The sequence below is a fragment of the Passer montanus genome, unplaced genomic scaffold (assembly GCF_014805655.1).
Source record: "Passer montanus isolate IOZ18808 unplaced genomic scaffold, ASM1480565v1 scaffold33, whole genome shotgun sequence".
Lineage (NCBI taxonomy): Eukaryota > Metazoa > Chordata > Aves > Passeriformes > Passeridae > Passer > Passer montanus.
Window position 1 is genome coordinate 8,665,166 of NW_024368041.1, and position 21,552 is coordinate 8,686,717.

The 21,552-nt window shown below is 38.8% G+C and overlaps 1 protein-coding gene across 2 annotated transcripts in view; it reads right to left on the reverse strand.

Annotated features, from left to right (window-relative positions):
• Positions 1-1,514: 1,514 nt before the first annotated feature.
• The window catches only part of KCNQ3 (potassium voltage-gated channel subfamily Q member 3), a 191,228-nt gene continuing 171,190 nt past the window's right edge, over positions 1,515-21,552 (reverse strand). Inside the window, exons 9-15 of one of the 2 annotated variants that reach the window (XM_039715481.1) lie at positions 15,578-15,765; positions 14,438-14,540; positions 11,990-12,121; positions 10,089-10,187; positions 8,317-8,401; positions 6,922-7,701; positions 1,515-4,895 (exon numbers count right to left, since the gene is read on the reverse strand). In XM_039715481.1, coding sequence (XP_039571415.1) covers positions 6,964-7,701; positions 8,317-8,401; positions 10,089-10,187; positions 11,990-12,121; positions 14,438-14,540; positions 15,578-15,765 — 1,345 coding nt within the window. In that variant the 3' untranslated portion in view covers positions 1,515-4,895; positions 6,922-6,963. Of the gene's footprint in view, positions 7,702-8,316; positions 8,402-10,088; positions 10,188-11,989; positions 12,122-14,437; positions 14,541-15,577; positions 15,766-21,552 lie in introns of both variants that reach the window. The other variant, XM_039715482.1, reaches the window with a different exon arrangement.

Consider the following 21,552-nt stretch of genomic DNA (forward strand, 5'->3'; position numbering starts at 1 on the left):
ATTCTTATCTGTGTGTGAGCTACAATACATGAGATTTTTACACAATACTATGCACTGCTCCTTGAGGTTTTCCAAAGATGTTAGCTTGTGATCAAGCACTTGGCATTTTTAAACATAGATCCTCATAAAGCCTTGATTAAATAGCAAGAAATTTCAACAGTCCAGAACTTAGAAAAATATTTAATGACTTATCCAATGATTTTATTTCTGATAGGATGTGTGTCAGAGATGTAACTGATACATCATGTCTGCCAAAACATTCACAGCACATATTGCACCTTTTTCATGATCTCTGCTCTGTATTCTGCTGTCCATATGCACCAGACACAAAGAAGCAGGAGAAAAGCTGTGGTGCTGCCCCAAACCCATTGGGCTGACAGGCATTATCCTACAGAGCAATTTCTTTAAATAACGTCTAGCTCCCCTGCTGCTCTCTGTCATGAGACTTGGCTTTCCTGATTCCATCCCTTCTCTGTGTTCCAAGAGGATGCTCTGTGTTAGTCAAGCAACCGCTTTACCCTGGTGAGTCTTAAAAATCAAAGCATCCTGCAAAGAAACATAAGGGTACACTGGGAAAATTCCCCTCCTGACACTGTTTCTTGATTGACACTGTTTCAATTTTACCCTTTCTAAACTGCTGACCCTAGGTCTTATTCTGCTTAGGTGGGGGACAATTGTGCAGGAACCCCAAAGTCCCATATAGAGGTAAGCACAGGCTGCACCCCTGGATACAAGCAGGGCTTTTCCTGAGAATAGGTATCACACCTTCTTCCCAATTTAAAGATTCAAAAGCACAACAACTTAATGTTGCAGTACTAAAGGATCTTTTAATTATTCCCCTTTACACTGGTTTAGAAGTGGGATAAGACATGGCATAAATGTTGAATATTTTTTTATCTACCACAAAAAATTGAAAAAAACTTATTTTAGGTTGTATTTCAGTGGTCAGCAGAGCTCATTCCTTGGTGTCAGCCGTGAAACTGAAGCCACAGAGAATGCCTTAAAATACCCCTCTGTGTGCAGCTAAATTTTTGGGAAGAGTTGATGTTTCACGTGATTTCTTCCCGTCTCATTCAGACACAGGACCACACAGAAATGAAGCAACAGAACCAGCGGCAGAATTCAAGCAAATTCCCTGCAGGGGAATATTCTGATCATGCTTGTACCATTACTGTGTTCTCTCTATATTTTGTTTGCAGTTTCATAATATTTTAGCACGTTATGTTTCCAATATGAATGCAATTTCTCCCACTTTTCATTTTCCCCCTCACATATGCTCAAAGCCATATAAATTACATGGCCACTAAATCAAAAGATGTCACAAATAATGGGATCTACTGTGTGTTGACAGGGCTGGCTGTGGAAGCCACATAAAACTTGCTGAGTTTAGTCCTACCTAGATGAAGTCAAAAGGGTCTTTTCCAATGTCTCTCCTGGGGGTACATTTGACAATGTATTCTTTGAATATGTGTGAAGACATCAAGATTTAAATGAAAATAAATTCATCCACATCATAATTGAAATTTCTATTTATTAATAAGTGGTGCAGTTTTTAAAGACAGAACATAAAAAAATCAGTTAAGAAGTATTGTTTGCATAATATATTGAAATAAACATATTAAATTTGTTCAAATATTGGACAGTGCCAGAATAGAAATTACACATACAGTTTAAAAATTACAATAAATAATATTATAAAGAGCACTAAAGGCCACTTGTATAAAAGTTGTGTTCCCTTGTCAGCCAGAATCTGAAAAGCATCTTTGTAGCATGGAGAAGATTTCAGTGAGCAAGGCACAAATACTAGTAATAATAAGATGCCATAACTAGAAAACAAAATGCAGTTGGCTATGTAACCTTCAGTCTCAGTGTGTTCTTCATGATGGAAACAGGAGCCCATTTTCACTATTTTGCTTCAGTTAACTTCAAAGGGAAGCTACTCAAAGCTGCATTGGGAAGGATCAAATCTTACAGCCTAAAAAACCAGAAGGAAAAGTGATACCCAGGGTCTTCATTCCTAGAGTGCCCAGCTAAAACATTGAAAATGCTCCTTTTTCCTCTGCACCTCTTAAAATAATCTTCAAATGGAGCACTCACATCCAGCTGTGCTCCTGAAAAAGTGACATCCCACCAAATTCACGAGGTGCTGCAGGAAATTTAGGTTTGCAGCTCTTACACACCTAGAGCTCAGTGGTGGGGGCTGTGGGGTGCCAGGAATCCAGATCCAGCTCTTTACTCTCATGCTCTGCAGCAATCAGGATGGATTCAGGTCTTACCCAAGCAGATGTGACACCTCTGCAGCAGCTGGGCTCCCTGCAGGGGAGAGGGTGCTCCTCCCTCTGCATTTTCTGATTGCTTTAGGCTGTGATCTTGCAATGTGGTTGCACCTTGGTGCTGTCCTGAAGGCCACAAGGCTCTGCTACCCCCAGGTTTGGGTGAGCTTTAGTTTGCAGCACTCATGGGCCACCATTTGAATCAGAAAAACTTTAAACTATTTCCGCTCTGGACCATAATAATGCAGCAACATTACAGATAAAAACAGAGCAAATATAACCAAAAGACAATTTAGGGACTTTTTAATAAATCTCTCCATGGGTTGAATTTATTTTTTATTTAGATAGGAGCCAGAGTCATAAGTTCAGGGCAGGGAAAAGCCAAGGCAAGGACAACAGCCATTACCTGACTAGATTTTTTTTTTTAAAGGGCCAACTCTCTAAGTAGAGCATAAACCACATTTATCATACCTTCATACTTCAACAAAGCATTCACTTTTGCCTTAATCAAATAGTCCCCGTTTGCATCTAAAATGAGGAAGCTTAATTGATAATAATGCTGCAAAGAGAGGCACACAATGTAAACACAGATTCACCTTTTTGAAGACTTCCAGACATCTGGCGGGGACTGAAAATCACTCTCAAAATGTAGCCAAGAAAAATGTCTCCAGATCAGTGCTGTCTTTCACAAGGAAATTTATAAATAATGGCAGATTAGAACCCAGCCCTGCTCCCAGTGCATCACTGTGAGAAGGTTTCTAACTTACTTCAAGGAGGGCAGAGAAAAGCTCCACAGTTTCAAATTACAAAAAATATCTCAAGGCCTGAAATGAGATGAGAGTCATCAAAGTAATTTAACACTTCTTAATGTTAAGTACAAGCAAACAAAGTGCTAGTGTCAGTCAAGATGCTAGAAAGGTCTGACCCAAAGAGAATTGATAACTCTTAAACTGAAACATCATGCAGAAGAAGGTATAAATCTAATTAATTCCTATTACGAAGACTATTGTTGACCCTGATGCCTTTCCCAAATGAAATTGTGAATAGAGATTCCTTGTGTTGGAAACAGGTCTTGATATTCTTAATGTTACTGGGATCACACATAGTTTATTTTGCTTTGTCCAGTATCTGTGGCTGGCACGTGAACCACAGTTCCAAGGTGAATGCACTCCCTGGACTCACCCTGATTGGAATCTGAGGAATTCGTGTGCAAATCCCAGATCAGGATGGTCTCCAGATCTCACCTTACTGGTGACACCTTGACACCTATCTGTTGTCATCACAGACAGCAGAACTGATGGATGCCCTGTTTTTAACCCCAGTGATGTAAATGGCAGAGAGCTGCTAAGAACAGAATTCTTATGAACAGAGCAATACAGGTTTCAGTGCTAAGAAATATAAATATTAAAATAAGCCAATCAGATCTGCCTGTCTCATTTCTTGGATCTCCTTCACAGGACCCATAGATATGTGCTGCAGAGGATCTTGCTGAGTTTATCACCAGTGCTTTTTAAGAAGAGGCAGATCTTATCTGGCATCATTAAATATTTAATGATGTGGCTACAAATACCTGACTTTAAAGATGCATATTGCAAATGGGTGATTGCAGGCCAGAGAAAACACTAACTTCCAGACTGTTCATCTGCTAAGTGTGCAGAGTGCAGGGCAGCCCAAATCCTGCTTTCTCTGGGGCTGTGTGCAGGTGAATATTCACCAAGTCTCTGCCCTTGCTTGGAAAGAACACAACTTGATAAGGAGGCTATTTATGGATTTTTCAACCAGGTTTAATACTGAGAAAAGATTCCTTTTATATGACCTGTCATGGAAAAGAACAGAAAATTGAACTGAAGAATTTCAGTGGGAATTGAACAGGGAACAGCATGGCACAGCCACTGTCAAAGACAGTCACAAACAAATTGATCAGACTGCACCTGCTTTTTGGCTGCCTTCATTTTTGATTGCTTAGCTCTAGGAAGAATTTAAAGAAGGAAGAAATTCAGATTAAATCAGTAGGAACAACAGGCCCTTTATATACAAGAAAACTGAAGCAGGCTTGTCTAGTGCATACTTACAGATACTTCAGAAATGTAGCAATATTAATTTTTTTTTTCATTCTATTCCATTTTCTTGTCATGTGAGGGTTAAATCTCACAAGTTGCCACAGACATCTATTACTTTTTCAGAAAGCTGCAACAGGTAAAATGGGTATATTTCCAAGAATCGTAAGGGCCAAAGAATTCTCAATTATGCCAAATTATAACGAATTACACTTTGGTCATTTAGTTTTATTCTTTGTAAATTTAGCCACAAAACTGTGCCAAATGCAGATTATCTTTCAGGTCAATGCTATTTTGTCAATTAAGTAATTACCAAAATTGTGCCTCATACCATCATAGTTACTGGCTTCAGAACAGCTCCATGGACTCAGCCCAGTCTTCAAAGGCTGTAACTGGTCTGCAGTATTTAATCCAGTAACAACAGCAATTTGTTCTTCCTGAAGATCTATCCCAGGAGAATGAAACATGATTTAGCTGAAGAAGCAGATGAAATAAGAAGCTCCTAATCCTTTAGATGTCTCTTCCAATAGAGAACAAACAATGAAGATGAAGGCAATGCCCACATCTGGAAAAGAACACAATTCCCCATATGGAACAACTGCCATGAGATGTCAACAATGCTGAGGAATTAAATCAAAAGTTTACTATGGTCAGAAAAACCCAACAAAATATTGTCATTGGAGCACTTTCCATCCAGGGCTGTGCAATTCCCAGTAAGCACTGGGAAGCCCAGTAACATGTTCTTGGCTCAGACTGGATGTGCCAGAGATGCTCAGTTGTGCAGCTGCAGTGCAATACAAGCAGTCTCTGCAGAAAGTCCCTTTTGTAACACCTTATTTGGGCCAAATCCTGCCATCTTTGTTGGTCAGTGCCCTGGCCACAGTAGGGAAGTCATTGTGTGGAGCGACAGGGATTGTCCTGGACATGAGGTGGGGATGAGCCATGGAGAGAGGCTGCACCTTGGATCAGTGGGGGAGAGGTGAGACAATTAACACTGATTGTGTGGTCTCTGATCATCTGACATCTAAGCAAGTCATCTTCTGCTCTCTTTGAAGTTGGTAGACATTTGGTCATTGTAGATAACTGAGTCAAAGGTGAGATTAATCTCATCCTGAATTTGATGTGTGCCATTGTTGCTGTACCCTGTGCTCACTGACTGTACTCCTTCATTTCCCACAGCTGTAAAGAGTGCACAGCCACCAAGCTGGACACCACATGGATGCTATTTCATGGACACATTGACTGACACCAGGTAAGACCTGTATAGGATATTTGGATATGCTAATTTCACTAGCTTTATAGGTACTACATTCCCACTATAGTGGTGAGCTCTTTGATTAATTTCCTTCCAGTGGTCCAGTGTTTTTCTTGGTCTCCTCCTTCTCAATAATTTCCAACTTCCATTAAAAAATATTTGGCTGAGGCCTAGGGAGCATACTTATCTCTCTGTTGTTCAGGGACGCATGAAAAAAATGATGATTATTTATTCATACATTAATCCTATATATAGCACACATCCATGGATTAGGAGCACTCCATTTCCAAGAGAAAAGGTAAACAGAGAGAAACAGATCCTGGCAGCATCTCACACTGTAGAACTTGCAGGGAAGAGAATAGCAATTTTCTGCACATCTGAGGAGCTCAAAGCACTTGGCAAATATTAGAGAATTGAGCCTTTCAACCTGTGAGCATGTGTGGAAGTGTAACTCCCAATTAACAGACTGGGAAACTGAGGCTGAGTTACATTCTGCTTCTTACTTAGCAGCACCTAAGTCAATAGAAGAGTGGAGTGTATAAACCTGGAGTTCTCTACAGTGAGCAGCCTTGTTTTTGTAACAAAGAAAATTTGGCCCCATAGGTAGCAAATAGACTTAGCAAAAGATTTTCTAAAAAAAAGCATTATAATCCTACTTTGAGCAATTTTATAAACACTAGTGAAGATTTTCAAAGTATTTTGAGGGATTCCTATTTACATTTTACAATAAATAAATGCCTATGATCAATCCCAGGAGGTGGCTTTGATGATTTAAAATCCTATCCTTAATTTCATTTCAACATTGTATTTCAGGGGTAGTTCTATCAGAGATCACATGAGAAACATTTAGTTCACAAAAACATTTCAATAAGGTCATACTTTAACTCAGTTTTCCCCTGCTTTTGATATTAGAAATCATTGGCATGGTTGATTAGAGATTGATTTGCTTATAATGGAAAATGATTCAGACGTTATGTTTCCACAAAGGGATATTGTTCCTGAAAATATTTTTATTTTGCTGCTCTGTTTACAAAATGTAGCAAGGACCACTATATCTTGTCTCTTATCAATTCAACATTGATGTATTGAAGAGTACCAGATAGATATGTATCATGGAAGAAATCAGCTGTACCATTTATATAGGGCAAAGTCATGCAAACCATGCTCAAAACTAAGCCCCTTAGTTTTGATAGCATGAAAAAAACTGCATTATTAAATTGTATGAAATGGTGCAGAATGACTACCACTAATATCACATGCATCTTATGCAGCCATTGGTGTTTGGAACTAGTAAGCTTTGGGTGTAGAGTAAGTGAGATATACAAAGTATGCTTACATTACAAGGAGAAGTCAGCCAGTGACTGCCCCCCACACACTTTTAAGCTGGCTTGTTTGACGGGGTCCATATTGAATCTGAAATCCCATCTCCTGTAGAGGACAAAGGCATGGAGCCACTTGGTGTGAAGGGGTCTGTGTCTGTGTCTGTCTCCCCCTCTGCTAGGTAGCGTTTCTCTCTCATCCACGCCGAGCCCCCGTTGGGGCCGAAGGGGAAGTCGTCTCTCTCTTGGGAGATGCTGAAGCCACTCGGGGAGCGCTCGAGCTCCTCGTGGTTGACAGAGAGAAGGGACAATGGAGTATCACTGTCTCTCGTCAGGCTCCTTCTCTGCCTCGGAGACACCTTGTCTGAGTAAGGGCTTTGAAGGTCCCCGTGGGAGTGGTAACTAACCTGGGAGTCCATTAATGTAAATATAGGCAAAACTGTTGGCCTTTCTGCATATGAAGTTGAGGAAGGTGTGGCTTGCATTTTGCCAGAGTTTTGCCCACCTATTGAGAAAGGTTGTGAGTGAGCCGTATGACCCCGTGCTGAGAAACCATAGGGGCTGACTTTGTTGACTGGAACCTGCTGGAAGTTGTAAGGAGTTTCACGAGAACACTGCTCAGTGTATTTATATATTATTGTTTTTAATTCAGAATATTTGTTTTCTTCTCTCTTCTCCCTTGCAGGAGAAGCGGTTTCTTTCAATGGACTTATCTCAGCAACTTGTATCTGCAGCTGTTCCATATGATGCATATGCATATCAACAAGAAAATCCAGTTTCTTCCCCATGTCATTTACCTGAAAAATACCAATGTCATGATATTGCCTCAATTCAGTTGTTCAAAAGAGTCATGATTCCATACATGTACAATGGTGTGCTGCCATGCTTATTGGTCATGGAGGTTCATACGATAACCGTGACCTTCCCTCAAAGCTGGGCTGAAATGGATGACAGCTGATCCCCTAACTGCCTCAGAATAAGACCTTTCCCCTAACACTACCTTACAGTCCCACATGTAAGGTTACATATCAGAACTAGTTTCCTTTCTCTTTTGGATAGGGCCCAAGAGTGGACAATCATTTTGAGTCCAGACCCTGCAGGAAAAGGCCTTGCTCACACCAAACACCAGATGTGATGGGTACTCATGCTACAGGAATTAAAAAGTCCCACTTCAAGGTCTTCTGCCATACACAGTGACATTGATTCAACAAGTTTCAAAAGGCACACTTCCCAGGTAAGCAAATTCTTTCATGAAAAATTAGTTTTGTGATCATTAGAACAAGATCTCTGTGAGTCTTCACCACCAGCAGTGCAATTCTGCCTGGGTCAGCCAGAGTCATGCGGAATTTATATCAGCTCTGTCATTTCCGAACAAGCACCTCAGCCTCTGTTATTGTCATGAAATTACTTACCTGCCTCTCAACTTTAACAAATTTTCCCATCATACTTTGGTCTTCAGTATCAGCTGTAGATGCTTTGGCTACATATGGTTCATTTCTGCAAAGAATTCATAACTCTATTAGTTATATTTATTTGCATCACAATAAGTAATTTATATCAGAAAACAGAATTGCCATCTTGTTGATTTATTCATATAGATCCTTGGAGCCCTTTCAGCTGTTTATACAAATATATATATATACAGGAGATAAATATATACAGGACTGAAAGTCTATTCTATGTGACGCCAATGCATGCCTAAAAAATATAATCTAGATTTTTTAAATGTTTTTGTTTTTCAACTTTAAAATAAAGATTTAAAAGCACCAGAAGTTCAAAAGAAAATTAAAATTAATCTCCAGCTTGTTGGAAAAATTTCAGGTTTGTGAAAATTATTAAGATAGTGCAGTTAGTGGGTCTACAGATGGCCATGTGTTTTTAAATCTAATTCTTTATAATTAGAGCCTTTGGAGACTGAATCTGAGTTCCAAGGATGACTGTGTTTTTTTTCTCAATTTCATTATATCAAATAGTAAGTGTCAGAGACTGGAAATGCTGAAAAGAGACAGTCTGGTCTGGAGATTTAAAGCTGATTCCAGTAGGTTTTCATCTATGCAATTTCCTCTTGCCTGTCCATCAGATGGACCAAATTCATTAGATAAAAAGATGATCTCTAACTAAAGAGCTTGATTTATAACTTCATGGGATCTTGGATTCTCATGATCAAGTTAAACCTTTATCAAACAGTTTCAAAACAGATGTCAAATGAATCAATATCTTCCTAGATAAGTCTAGAAAATCAATTTCTGAGAACATGCTCTTTAACATGATTTGGAACAATTATACTCTAAGACTTTTAACATGACAATTTCTTCTCTTTCATGACAAAATCCAAAATATATCTGTTACTAAACTGTACAAGGGCAAAATCTATACCTAAAACATATCAGATTTTCCACATTGGGTTACTGGTGATATGGGCTCATGCAGTTTTTGCAATCTGATTTCCTCCCCAAATGATCACTGCCTCTTCCATATACCTAGGTCTCTGTCTTCACATTTACGTGGTTTCAGATTTTTCCCTGTGTGGGATAATTTATTTTCTGTAAGATTGCTTTTGTTCTGAGCAACCACAACAGCTTTGGGGACAGATTGTTGATGGTCTTGTGTGGTTCTTGATGGATATTTATTGACAGATTGATAGTTGTAAACAACAGAAGAAATGTCATTTATTATTGAATTTTTTCTATGTGGATTGCAGCAATCAAATAATATGGTGCAACTTTCACACCCAGAAATCTGTTATTTCAATTTGTTTTGAGTATCTCTCACCAATCACTGATTTAAAAGCTGCAGCATTAAAAATCTCTGCTTGCCATTTGGTGGGCCCTTCAGGAAGATAACTAATTTACTTTCAAACTGTTACTGATTTTTATTGAGCTTTTAAGTGGGTTTACAAGTTAAATGTTAGAAAATTAGCACATCAGCAATCAAATGCATGCATTTAATTTAAAACCATATTTTGAAACTGTGGAGAAGTTGAGCTGGACAATTAAGAAGCCATTGTTTAGATTTCCATCGTCTATTGCTCTTGTGACTTTCTGGATCAATATTTATCCACATGTATCTCATAGCAACATATTCCCTCAGTATCATTACTATAACAGTGGATGAACAAAGATCATGCTTATTGGAATGAATTCTGTGTTGGGCTGTGCTAAATACTAGGTATAAAAGAATTCACCTGGGAGACTGTTGTGAAGGGTAAGAAAAAGCTCCTCCCTTTTGGGATTTCTTATGCTTGGGAGTAGATGGAGGTCCAGGTGTAAAAATCATATCTACTCTGAAAAAAAGAAAAGTGCAACTGTGTAAGTCGATCTCCAAATGTTAACCCGTGACAGAATATGCTGTGCATCTCTGAAGCAAAGGTTCAAAAAGGAAGCACATGTTGATTTGGTAATATATTGAGGTTCATGATGTGTCTGCTCTCTTTTGGGTCACAATCAATGCACTGAATTGTAAATACCTGGTAATTTAATAGTAATTAAGTAATGCTTTAGCTCACTGTTTCCAAACTTCATCATTTGAAACACAACTTCTTTTCCTTCAAAGGAATCAAACAGCATGATTGTCAAAATATATCCAATAGCAGCTGCTCTTAAAAATATCAGGAGACCCATCAGATTTTCTGCAGGGTAATGAAAATCACAACTTGGCAAAAGGTGGAATTGCTGACATTCCTAACAAACCAATAACATTCTGTCAGTTGTTGTTTCTAATTGTCAGCAATATTTTACTCTTTACTAATTATTATTTTGGCTTGAAAAACATAACTTTAAATGGAGTTGCATAAGGAAGTCTATGCGATTTTTTATTCTGCACAAAAGGAGAAAGATTGTTTGGAATGCTCCAACACATGTAATTATACTTTTACTACATCAAATATTCTTTCATTTGTCATATCCAACTGCTCAGGTGCAAGTAAGTGTCTGTTTATTCAGTTCACCCCCCAAAATGGCCACATATCAATCAGCAATGGTCTACACACCAGTTATCTGTATTAGTGGACAATCCATGCAGATACCTTGCATGGTTTCACAGTGCCCCATGGAGTTTTGAAAATGGAACTTGAAAAAGCTCCAGGCAAGCCTCACAAAGCTAGCTACATATTGGCTTGAATCCCCAGGCATTGCTGATAGACATGCTAAATACTTAAAAAGAGATAGCCCAGTGCAGGGAAAATGACTTTGAAATAAGAAATTACAAAGTTCAGCAGAAAGATCAGAGCAGCCTTCCAAAGCCAAGGCAACTCCAGACAAGGCCCAAATGTGCAGCAAATATTACACTCCCTCAGCCCATTCTTGAGAGAAATTAAGGTGATTTTGTGGCATTTTGTTGTTCAGAGTCACTGAGGGCCTCAGGGAATGTGCTGTGCAGAGACTGAGCACAGACAGCTGCACACATCTGCACACACATGTGGGCACACATCTGGACACGTGCTTTCAGGCCCACACAGATTTCCAGCCCCAAGCTCTGACCTGGGCTCATAGATCAGGGGACAAGAAGCACAAGTTTTTGTAGATGTGCCTTAAAAGCACATTGCAATGAATCCCTTCTGAGAGGAAACAGTTGTGGATGCAGATTGCACCTGAACAATCACAGAGGCCTGAAATTCTAACTTTTTTTCAGATATGTTAATTACTCCTGAGTGAAACGTTCTGTGCTGATATTTTTGGGCACTTTTATGGGATGTTTCCCTAGGCACACATCATCAGAGAATCCAGCCCAAAGAAAAGTTCATAGAGAGCAACTATTGCTTTTATTTATCATCTGTAAAACAGGGAGAAGGAGAGAAATTTGATCCTGATCAAATAAGGCATGGTCAAGGAAATTCACAGGAGTTTTTAACTCTCGTGTCCTTGTTCTAAATCTGAGCCAGTGGTCTCTCCCTGCAGTTATCCCTGCTAGCTCTCACCTGCCTTTTGTCTTTGGGAAAAGATTTTTTCGTGGACCAGCTACATCATGCAAAGGCATGGCTTCTAGGTGGTCTTGTTAGGCCAGTGGTTTCATTTTGTTCATGTTGTTCTCACAGGCCAAGGTTTTCATTTTTCCAGCAAAGCTATAAATTTACCAGAAGATTCTTACCTTGCCTGAAGGTATTTTATTCTGGAAAGCATATCAAGATGCCCTGCTGAGTATTGCTCTATCACATCCTTTACATCATAAGGCCTCAAAGTCTCCTTGAATTTTTTTTTATAGAGACGAAACTGTAGTATTCTGTGAAATAAACAGAAAAAAAAATATTAATTTCTTATATAAATTCCATTATGAAAATTTCCATTTTTTTTTCAAAATATGAATGAATTTTCTGGGTGTTTGTAAATTGAGCGTGTTATTTCTAAACACAGCAATAAAACACAAACAAAGAATCTATAACATCATGCCATATTTGGAAATTTATAATAGTTGTTTTTGCATAATTAATAGTCTTTAAAATGGTTTAAAGCTTCAGAATCACAGTTGGAGCTTGAATTTGAACAACACAGGTCACGGGAGATTTTAAAGCTGTGAAGTTGAAGCTGCTTCTTCTATGCTCCAGTCTATTATAAAGCAAATTTATAGTATATGCAATGCTGAATCATTTTCATCTTAGTTTTAATTTTGCACCTGGGAAAGTTTTGGATAGGAAATGCTAATTAGGTATAAATGTGGAAGTTAAAAAGTTAGCAGCAGTTCAGGTTGTGAAGAGGGGAAAACTTTTTAGAACTGCCTGAAGTGTCCTTGAAGACAACAGCAGTATCATATATATGATTGATCTTACTATTGCTATGGCTATAAAATGAGCTAGTATTTAGTAACAGAATTCCTATAACAAGGAACACTGCTGGCCAGTGAACTTGAAAAATGTTTAAATGTTTGGTGTTCATTTTTCATCCTTTTCTGTTTATACATATATTATATATATATATATCTTGGTAGATTAAATAAATAGAATAAATATATTTATACAATGAAATCTTTACTTTCATATGGTTTAGACCTGGGTTCTGGATGTCTCCTTTCTCAGTAGAGTCTATAGGTACTTATTTGTTTGAATTGGGAAATTGCTGTCATCTGTTAAGATTCTAACTTGATTTTTATTTAAGGTTGGTGGGTTTTTCAATGTTTTTAAAGTCTGTATAAACTTTCATTTAGCAAAGATAATTCTATTGCAACTTTTTAAGGGCTGCTGATTCTTTAACTCTGTTGCTTAAAAATATTTCAAGGTTTCAAAATTATACCTGTGCCTATTTTTGCCAAATTAGATATGGTAACAGCAAACTGTTAAAACTACACATTCAAAGACTTAAAGGAAAAATAGGGATCACGATGTTAGCAATTCTAATTTAAAATCTCCTTGATCATGACCCTGAAATCCATTAAGTAGCTTTGTCTGAAAGAATTACTCTCAATTAATGTTCAGGATCTGGGTAGCCTACACAAGGAAAAAAAATCTTGGCTCCTGATTGAGTTTAAATGGAAATTGCATGAATCAATTAGATTTGGACAGGATGTGGGGAAGGAGTCTTTCAAAAGTAACAATAACATGTTTGAAAGAAAGCAGGTATCAGGGAAAGAAAGGGAAAGCTGTGGAGAACAGGGATGAAGAACCTTCCAATGGGAGGGAAGAAGTCATGGATAACATGAGCAAAGCCTGTGTCACTTGGCGTTCAGCAGTCTTAAGAAAACTTGGAATTTTTAGAAACTGATTCTCCTGCACCCAATTGGAAAAGAGCCAGGAGGGTACATATCATGGTTATATACATATAAATATATAGTTACATTTTTATTATCATCTTCCCTGAAGTTTTTCTAAGATAAATGTGAGACACTCCAGTCTTGCAATATTTACCACCTGGAAGGTGGTAAGTCCCTGGTCCAAAAATTAACAACTTCTGGAATAAACAGCAATTGCAGTGAAAGCAAAGTATTTTCTCATGGGGGCATTTTTCAAGGGAGGAGAGTCAAAAGTACTGCATTGAGGAGTAACAGAGCATCAATGAATGAATTCTATTTGCTCGATGTGCTAAACACATGACCAAGGATTACTAGGAGTTTTCTAATCCTAGGGAATATCTCTTGTGACATGAAAATAGAGGTGACACATGTCACAAGCCAAAAACTGCTGAAATAGAGACCTCAGCATCTATTAAAATATGACAGCTGAAAAGTGGGTTGCACACTCATATAATTGTGAATAAAGAGTTGAGTCAGCTCAGATTTTTTGTTCAGCAAAAGTTCCAGTTTCATATAAATATTAGTCACTAAATTGAGAAAGATATATTTCTATAACATTTTAACAAGGAACAGTACAAAATATTATAATAAAAACACTGTGGAGTATCTTGCAATATGACAGTCAGTGTTACTGAAAAACTTTCTCCTTTTTGCATACCTTCAACAGAGTGAATAGGGTCTGCCTCATGTTTTTGAAAACACTAGAATTATCTTATCTATTGCATTTAAAAAAAGTAATAACAGAAACAGTGCATCAACATGTCGCAACATGGTAATGTTATTTCCTGAAGTATCATCCTTCAAAAAGACATTTACCTGACAGCTCGGATGGCTGTCTTGAATGTGGGGATCATATCTTCCATAGGGAAATCACTACTGTCACCTCTGTCTTCTGCCATGGGTTCCCCTGTTCCTGCATCTGCAAAGCAGGTCAAAAACCAGATGTGTGAACATCTCACCACACAATATTTAGAGGAATGTCTGGCTGAATAAAGCACTACATAAAGTAAGTGCAATTTAATAAAGAACTATCTCTTACAGCTTCTTTCACTGGTCAGGTCTTGAAAGGGATTTAATCATTTTGGGACAGTTGTAAGACACATTATTGAAGGATCTCCTCTCAGATTCCAGCATTTATAAAACACTTGGAACTTTTCTTCCTTTCCAATAGATCTTTGCCCAAATTATTTTACATAAAAGCTAAAACAAGTTGTAAAGCCACAGGGCAAGTTCTCCTCTCACTGGCATGGCCAGGAGCTCATGTACCTTCATGAAGGAGGAAATCAAGTTCCTGGCTACATCCATGGAAGCATGTCCAGCATGCACTGGTGCCAGCTGGCCCAAGAAAGGGGAACCTGTTGTTTAAAGACCATTTTGATGTTATGGGCAAGAAGAGGAAAATGTGTGTTCAGGGAAGCTGAGAGGAAAAATGCCCTATTGCATGGAGACCCAATAGAAACCTCTGAGGGGCAGCAGGCTTGGGGAGAGAGGGGGAGGGAAGAAGACATTGACTCTATAAACGAGGTTTAATGAGATGGCAGTGAGGGTATATTTGAGGTGCCTGGACACAGGCTGTTGCAGGGCTGGATGCAGTCCAGCAGGGAGCTAGCTTAGCTTATCATCCTTGCTCATAAACCAAGCCATGATGGTGTGTGCTTTTTGGGGGATTGACTGCCTAGTGTGCCCACTTTTTCCAGGCCAAATAGGCTGAATCCAGCATTGGCTTTATCCCATATCAATTGCTGGTTTTGAGAAGGGCTTGTATTTGATTTCAAGCACCGTGTTGCCTGGACTTCAGGACTCTTTTTCTTGTGCTTCCCCTAACATACTGCATAAAACCAGGTACCAGACATCCTTGTCTCAGAAAGTCACAAACCTTCAATAGAATATGCAGAAGAACAAAATAAAATGAGGAAACAGGGGATGCATAGAAAGAAATCAACACAGATGGGCTACCTTCTGAGCTTTGCCAAAAAGCGTATGCTTTCATTCGGAATGCAGTGCGAAAACGCTCCTTATTATTCAAGACAACATTCTTAGGCTCTTTTGAAGGACTTTCTTCAATGGCATCTACATTCAGAGGGGTAAATAGCTTTCCTTTAGTATTGGTACCACGAACCCGATCCAAGAGACCCAGCTTTTGGCTACAAAATAAGCAAAAGTAATCATTTTCCTCCTTTGTACACTATTAACTTGTTTTCATGATGCTTTAACTATATAATAGGCTAAATAATTGTTTTGTATACAAGGACACTGCTGGGGCTACCATAATTATCAATGTCTCTGTAAGCAACAGTTAAGGTCCACAGATAATGAACTGCTTTTTATGAGCATTTTTTGGTATTGATGTTGAAATGTTGAATGTTGTTACCCGAGGGCCATGCTATCCTCTCCATGCAAGGTGTCACAGTGCTTCAGCTCACGTAGCACACCTGAAGCAGTAGTTTTATTATAAAGACAAGAAACAAAACTACTGCCATGGGCAGGGATGTCATTCACTAGGCTGAGCTGCTCCGAGCCCCGTTCAGCTTGGCCTTAAAACACTTCCAAGGATGGAACATCCACAACATCTCTGGGCAACCTGTTCCAGTGGTTCCAGTGGGGAATTTATTCCTAATGTCTAATCTAAGCCTGCACTCTTTCAGTTTGAGGCCATTCCTCCTCATCCTGTCACTGTGTACCTTTGTTAAAAGCACCTCTTCCACTTTCTTGCAGTCTCCCTTTAGGTACTAGAAGGTTCTCTAAAGTCTCCTCAGAGCCATCTCTTATCTAAATATAACAACCTCAACTCTCTCATGCAGGAATAAAATAAAGTCAGATGTCCTGTGAACCAAATAAATCACCAGCAAAACTCTGGCAAGGCTTTGCCAAGCAGTGATTAAGGACATGGCAGTGCAGGATTTCCTGTTTTCTCTGCACCATGACCTACAGCAGTCGTAGTGAAGTGACAAATTTTATTCCTCTCATTATTCCTTGCACTGTCTGTCCTTTTAGAGATTTACTGTCTGAATATATTTGTCCTTCAGCGACAACACAGAGATAGAATTTAATCTACCTGCCATTTTACCAGCACCGCTAACCCTCCTGACAGCCTGATGACTGTAATGATCTTAAAGGTAAACACTAACACCACTAAAACAGCAACAGGAATAGGAATTTCCCGGGGAGTTTATCAGCTTATATATGTTCTGAAAACTTTGTAGGTGATAGATTGTATAAATATTTGATTTGATAGTTCACTTTGCTGCTCAAATATTTAATTGCATATCTGTTAAAAACAAACAAACAGACAAAACCCAAAAAAACCCAACCCAAAAAAACACCAGATCAAGTAAGTTGAGTGCAGGGAGGGAAGAGGCTGTATAGCTGGCAGGTTTCTGAGAGCCACAGATGGGAGCAGAGCTAGAGGATCAGCAGCTATGGTTACCAGAAGAAGGAGTGAACAGGTGAGGTATCATTGCAGGATGCTCAGCTGCAGCCACTAAACTGGCAGGAGAGGCAAGCATGGGGAGGGTCCACTGTGCAAGGACATAGTGGCCAAAGATGGAGATGTGTGTGCAGACCTGGAGCTGTGAAAGAAAGACCCATTTCTATCTCAGAGCTCTGTCTGTTGCAGTATCCCACCACAATGGATTTTATCTGAGCATTGAGCATCACAGCTGCTGCAAGTTTTTGTGCTGTTTGTTTTTTTGGGATTTTTTTACATGAATTACTGGAGTTCTCACCTCAACTGTCTGTTTCTGATTAATATGTCTTTGACCCAGGGAGTAATGAAATATGGGATTCCCTATCAGAAAAGTTGCAAGAACTAAACCTTTGGGTGTAGGAAGTTGTTTCAACCCTTCTGATTTTTCTTTTTGATATGAAAATACTTGTGAATGTAATTTCTGCAGCCTAGGAAGTCCAGACACTTGCCCTGTCATTGCACGGATGAAGTGCACGTGTGTGTAACTACTGAAGTGGCAGCTAAGGAGGAGTTAGGTACAGAGACACAGATTTAGTCCTGAAGAATCCTCCTATTTCCAGGAGATAAAAGCATGGATTTGAGTGAAGAATTACAACAGTCTAAATGAAGGATATCTACATTACTCAGACTTCGCCCTAATATATTTCCTGAAGAATTCCTGGCATGGGGGAAAGATGCACAAACTGCAGACAAATGTATGGAGTAAAAATTGTAGGAAAATATGTTGCTTGTTGACATTTGTGACAAAATACGTTTTGAAAAATCTCACATTTGAGCTTAAGAACTCTTTAAAAATTAAAAATTATTAAAAATGCAAAATGTCTTTAAAATATGTTAATGCATTTTAAAATGTAAAATAGCTTTAAAAATTATTTCCAGAGTTCTTGCTTTTAGGGTGGAATCTTGATCTGCTTTGCCCACCAAGGTTCTGCCAGCTCTGAACTGATGGTGATTGCAGAGTCCCAGCAAGTGATTTGTGTTCCACTACTTAGGCAGATCCTGCACCTTCTTTTCTGCATCACTTTCACTTCTGTGTTTGACCACTTTTGAGAGCAGTACTGCTTTACAAGACAGATATTTCAATTCTCTGTGAAATTTGGATTCTTCAAGCACTCAGCTGCCATACATAGGGCAAATAAATACAGGAGAAGAAAACTAATGAGCAAGTTTGAAAAGGGCATGAAATATAAAGGTTAAGAAGTAAAAGTCAATGGAATTATTTGCATGTGGGATTTTGGGTGGGTAAAGTAGCGAAAATAAATTCTCAAGTTTCATTAATAAATCAAAGTCTGAAGGAGGAATTAATTTTGAGAAGTATGGTCAAGAAGAGTATATAATCATGGCACATCACCACTGAAAACAATTTTAATCAAAAAATATAGTTAGGTGATAACAGACTCAGCCAGGCAATATAAACTGATGGGCCTCAAGGTGTTAGAGAGAGACTCAAGTTTCATTAATAAATCAAAGTCTGAAGGAGGAATTAATTTTGAGATATGGTCAAGAAGAGTATAGAATCATGGTACATCACCACTGGAAACAATTTTAGTCCAAAGAAATGCACCAAAAACCTAGTTAGGTGATAACAGAGTCAGCCAGGCAATATAAACTGATGAGCCTCAAGGTGTTAGAGAGAGCAAGCTTGTGAGAGTGAGAATTTCTTTAATATAAAGAAAAAAAGAGCAATGAAGCATGGACACCCTGGTGGTGATCTGTGCAGACGGTGGCATAAGATAGAACAAAGGAGGAACCAAAGCAGTTTTAGGATGAGGAGATCTGTTCTGTGATAATAAAATGACCAAGTTTGTTTCTGGCTCTGAAAACATTGTGCAACAGGCTTGTTGTGGAGATCAGCTTTCTCCAGGTGGGAGGATTACAGGTCACTGACAATAGGTGATTGATAGATGAATCTCAAATGAAAGGAAGAGCCAAGTGGTCACATACTACACACTGGCTTCGAGCAACGTACTAAATGTCACAAGGTCTGAGTTAGTAACACTGTGGAGAAACTCTCAAGGGAAAAATATCTTTAAGGAACAGAACCTGAATGGCAAAGAAGCCGAAAAATAGATGAGGCAAAAGACTGCTGTTGTTTATAAAAAGCCGTTTAGTACTACATTAAAATAATACATTTGTCATTACATGACGCCTCTAACTTTCTCTCCAGAAACTTGCTTAGTTCTTCAAAATACATATCAAACTGTCCCAAAGTTTGCCCCTTAAAACTCCTGTGATAACTGCCTTGCATAAAAAAAAAAGAGGCATAAATTGAGGTGAGGACCTGTAGGGACCAGACCAGAAGGAAAAGGGTCAGTAGATGATGCAAAGTATCCAAAATATTAATACAGTGGCTTTTTTTAAGCATAGGACAGCAATATAAGCAAGATATGCAGAAATCTGTCACAGAGCTATGAAAGTCTGGGACTTAAGATTTTATACCCTCCTCAGAGATAAAATCAGAACAAGAAATTCCTATGCATTCAGCACAAAACCCTACTTATTTGCAGCGACATTTTCCTCTGCATATGTTGGCATGCTCATTTGTGGGGTGGGGTTTCTTGGTGTTTTCTTCAGTGTGGTGGGACTTAAGGTAGATAATACAAATTGAAAGCATTCCCAGATTTTCTTTTCAGAGTTTTGCAGCTATCCCTGCTGATAAGAGTCAGTTTAGGAAGAAACTATTCTCCAAAGACTGTTGCTTGAGCATCTTAGGTTTATGAGCTAGAACTCTTCTGATCTGTTTTAAGCTGTTAAAGAGGCTAAACTTCCTGTCTAAGACTACTCTTTAGACCCATTTCTATAGTCAGTAGGAAATCAGCAACTGTAATCAGTGAGTGAGGAAAGTGTGGTTCAGTTTGGGATGACTTTATACTTGGGGAACTTGGCTCTTATTGACTATAGAAAGATCTAGATGAGAAATCCAAAAAGCAGGTCTCTAGTCTAAGTTAAAGTTACCTGAGCTGAAGCCTTCCTCATTAACTGAATCCTGAAGGTTAACCCTTGAAGTAACATTCAGGTTCATAAGAGTATGATTTATGCAGCAAATATAGATAATTCTGTTCTTATCTGGCAGCCAGAGCAGTAAAATCATCAGACAATAATTCATCAGCTTCACATCAAAATATTCAACCATGTGTTATATACAAAAGAACCCCAAACAAATCCCAAGCTTCTTTCCAGATAATGACTGTCATCAGGAAAAAAAATGGACTTTATTCTCATTTCCAAGAAATGAAATCTGGGTCTGCTGGGGTTGTAGTTTTCATTGATCTTTACAAAAGTACTGAGGAAATGTTTGTTCTCATGACACGATCTCCTGCACTAAAGCGGCATGCGCATGGCTGGTGCCAGGGCGTGAAGCATGCACCGGTCACACCATCCTTGTGAGCGGGGCTAGCACAGTGGTTCCCACCCACGGGGTCATGCACTGCTCTCGCCTTTCAGACTCCCCCTTCTGATGTTAGCTGCTCTTCTTCCCCTGGCAACAGTGGTCCCACTTCATTTGGCTTCCTTACATTCAATAAAATATTATTTTCAACTTCCAGAACAGTTCCAGAAACAGAGGAGATACAAATCCATCCCAAACAAGCTGACAAAAATGCTAGTTTCTCTGACTAGCTTGGATAAATCACCATTTCTTGTCTTGCACACTACTGCATCCTCTCTCTCATGGGTTCCAAACCCTGTGTCTTTGAAATGGGGACCCAGGATGAGAATTCCTTAACTCTGTGGTAGATACAGATCACCAGAAAGGGAGGAAATTGAGAGCAGTGCAGTGTCTTTCTACCTAAAGAAAAATTCAGCTCTTAAATTTTTGCTCCCCAAGACCAGTGGGAATTATTTTGGACCACCTGAGAGATTATTTTGGTGGCTTGATATACAAGAGATGGCTGGGTTCTGCAGCACATGCCCTTGTTCAGAATAAAGAGAGGGAACCACTGAACTAGATATATTTTACAGAAACAGTCATGCAAAGAAATAATGCATTTACATCCCATCATGCAAGCCAGATAGTCTCCTCTCTATCCTTTTTCTAGTATTGGAGTTTCATAAACAAATGGTACGTGTGTGAGGAGAAAAATAGTGAATTAATTCCAAGAGTGAACCTAACAGCCCTCTGCCATGGATTTACCACTTTTACCTAACAAGGACAAATGACAGTCAGGAGATTTTTCCATATTGTTTACAGTTTAAAATCACTAGATGTAATTAGTCTCAGGTAACTGGAAGCAGAAGGAAGTCATGTTTACTCCAGCATTTTTGTACCTTATCAGTTGAACTTATATGGGTGAACTTAGCTTTGGAAAATCAAACATTCTGAATGATGTTTCCAGAAGTATTCCATATTCTGCTTTGAACACTTTCTAATGTTATCTAATAATCTATGTAATCTAATGTTATGACAGACATGAATTCTGCAGTGAACCTGTTCAACTGATCTCAGAAAGTCCATGAGATTTCTTAA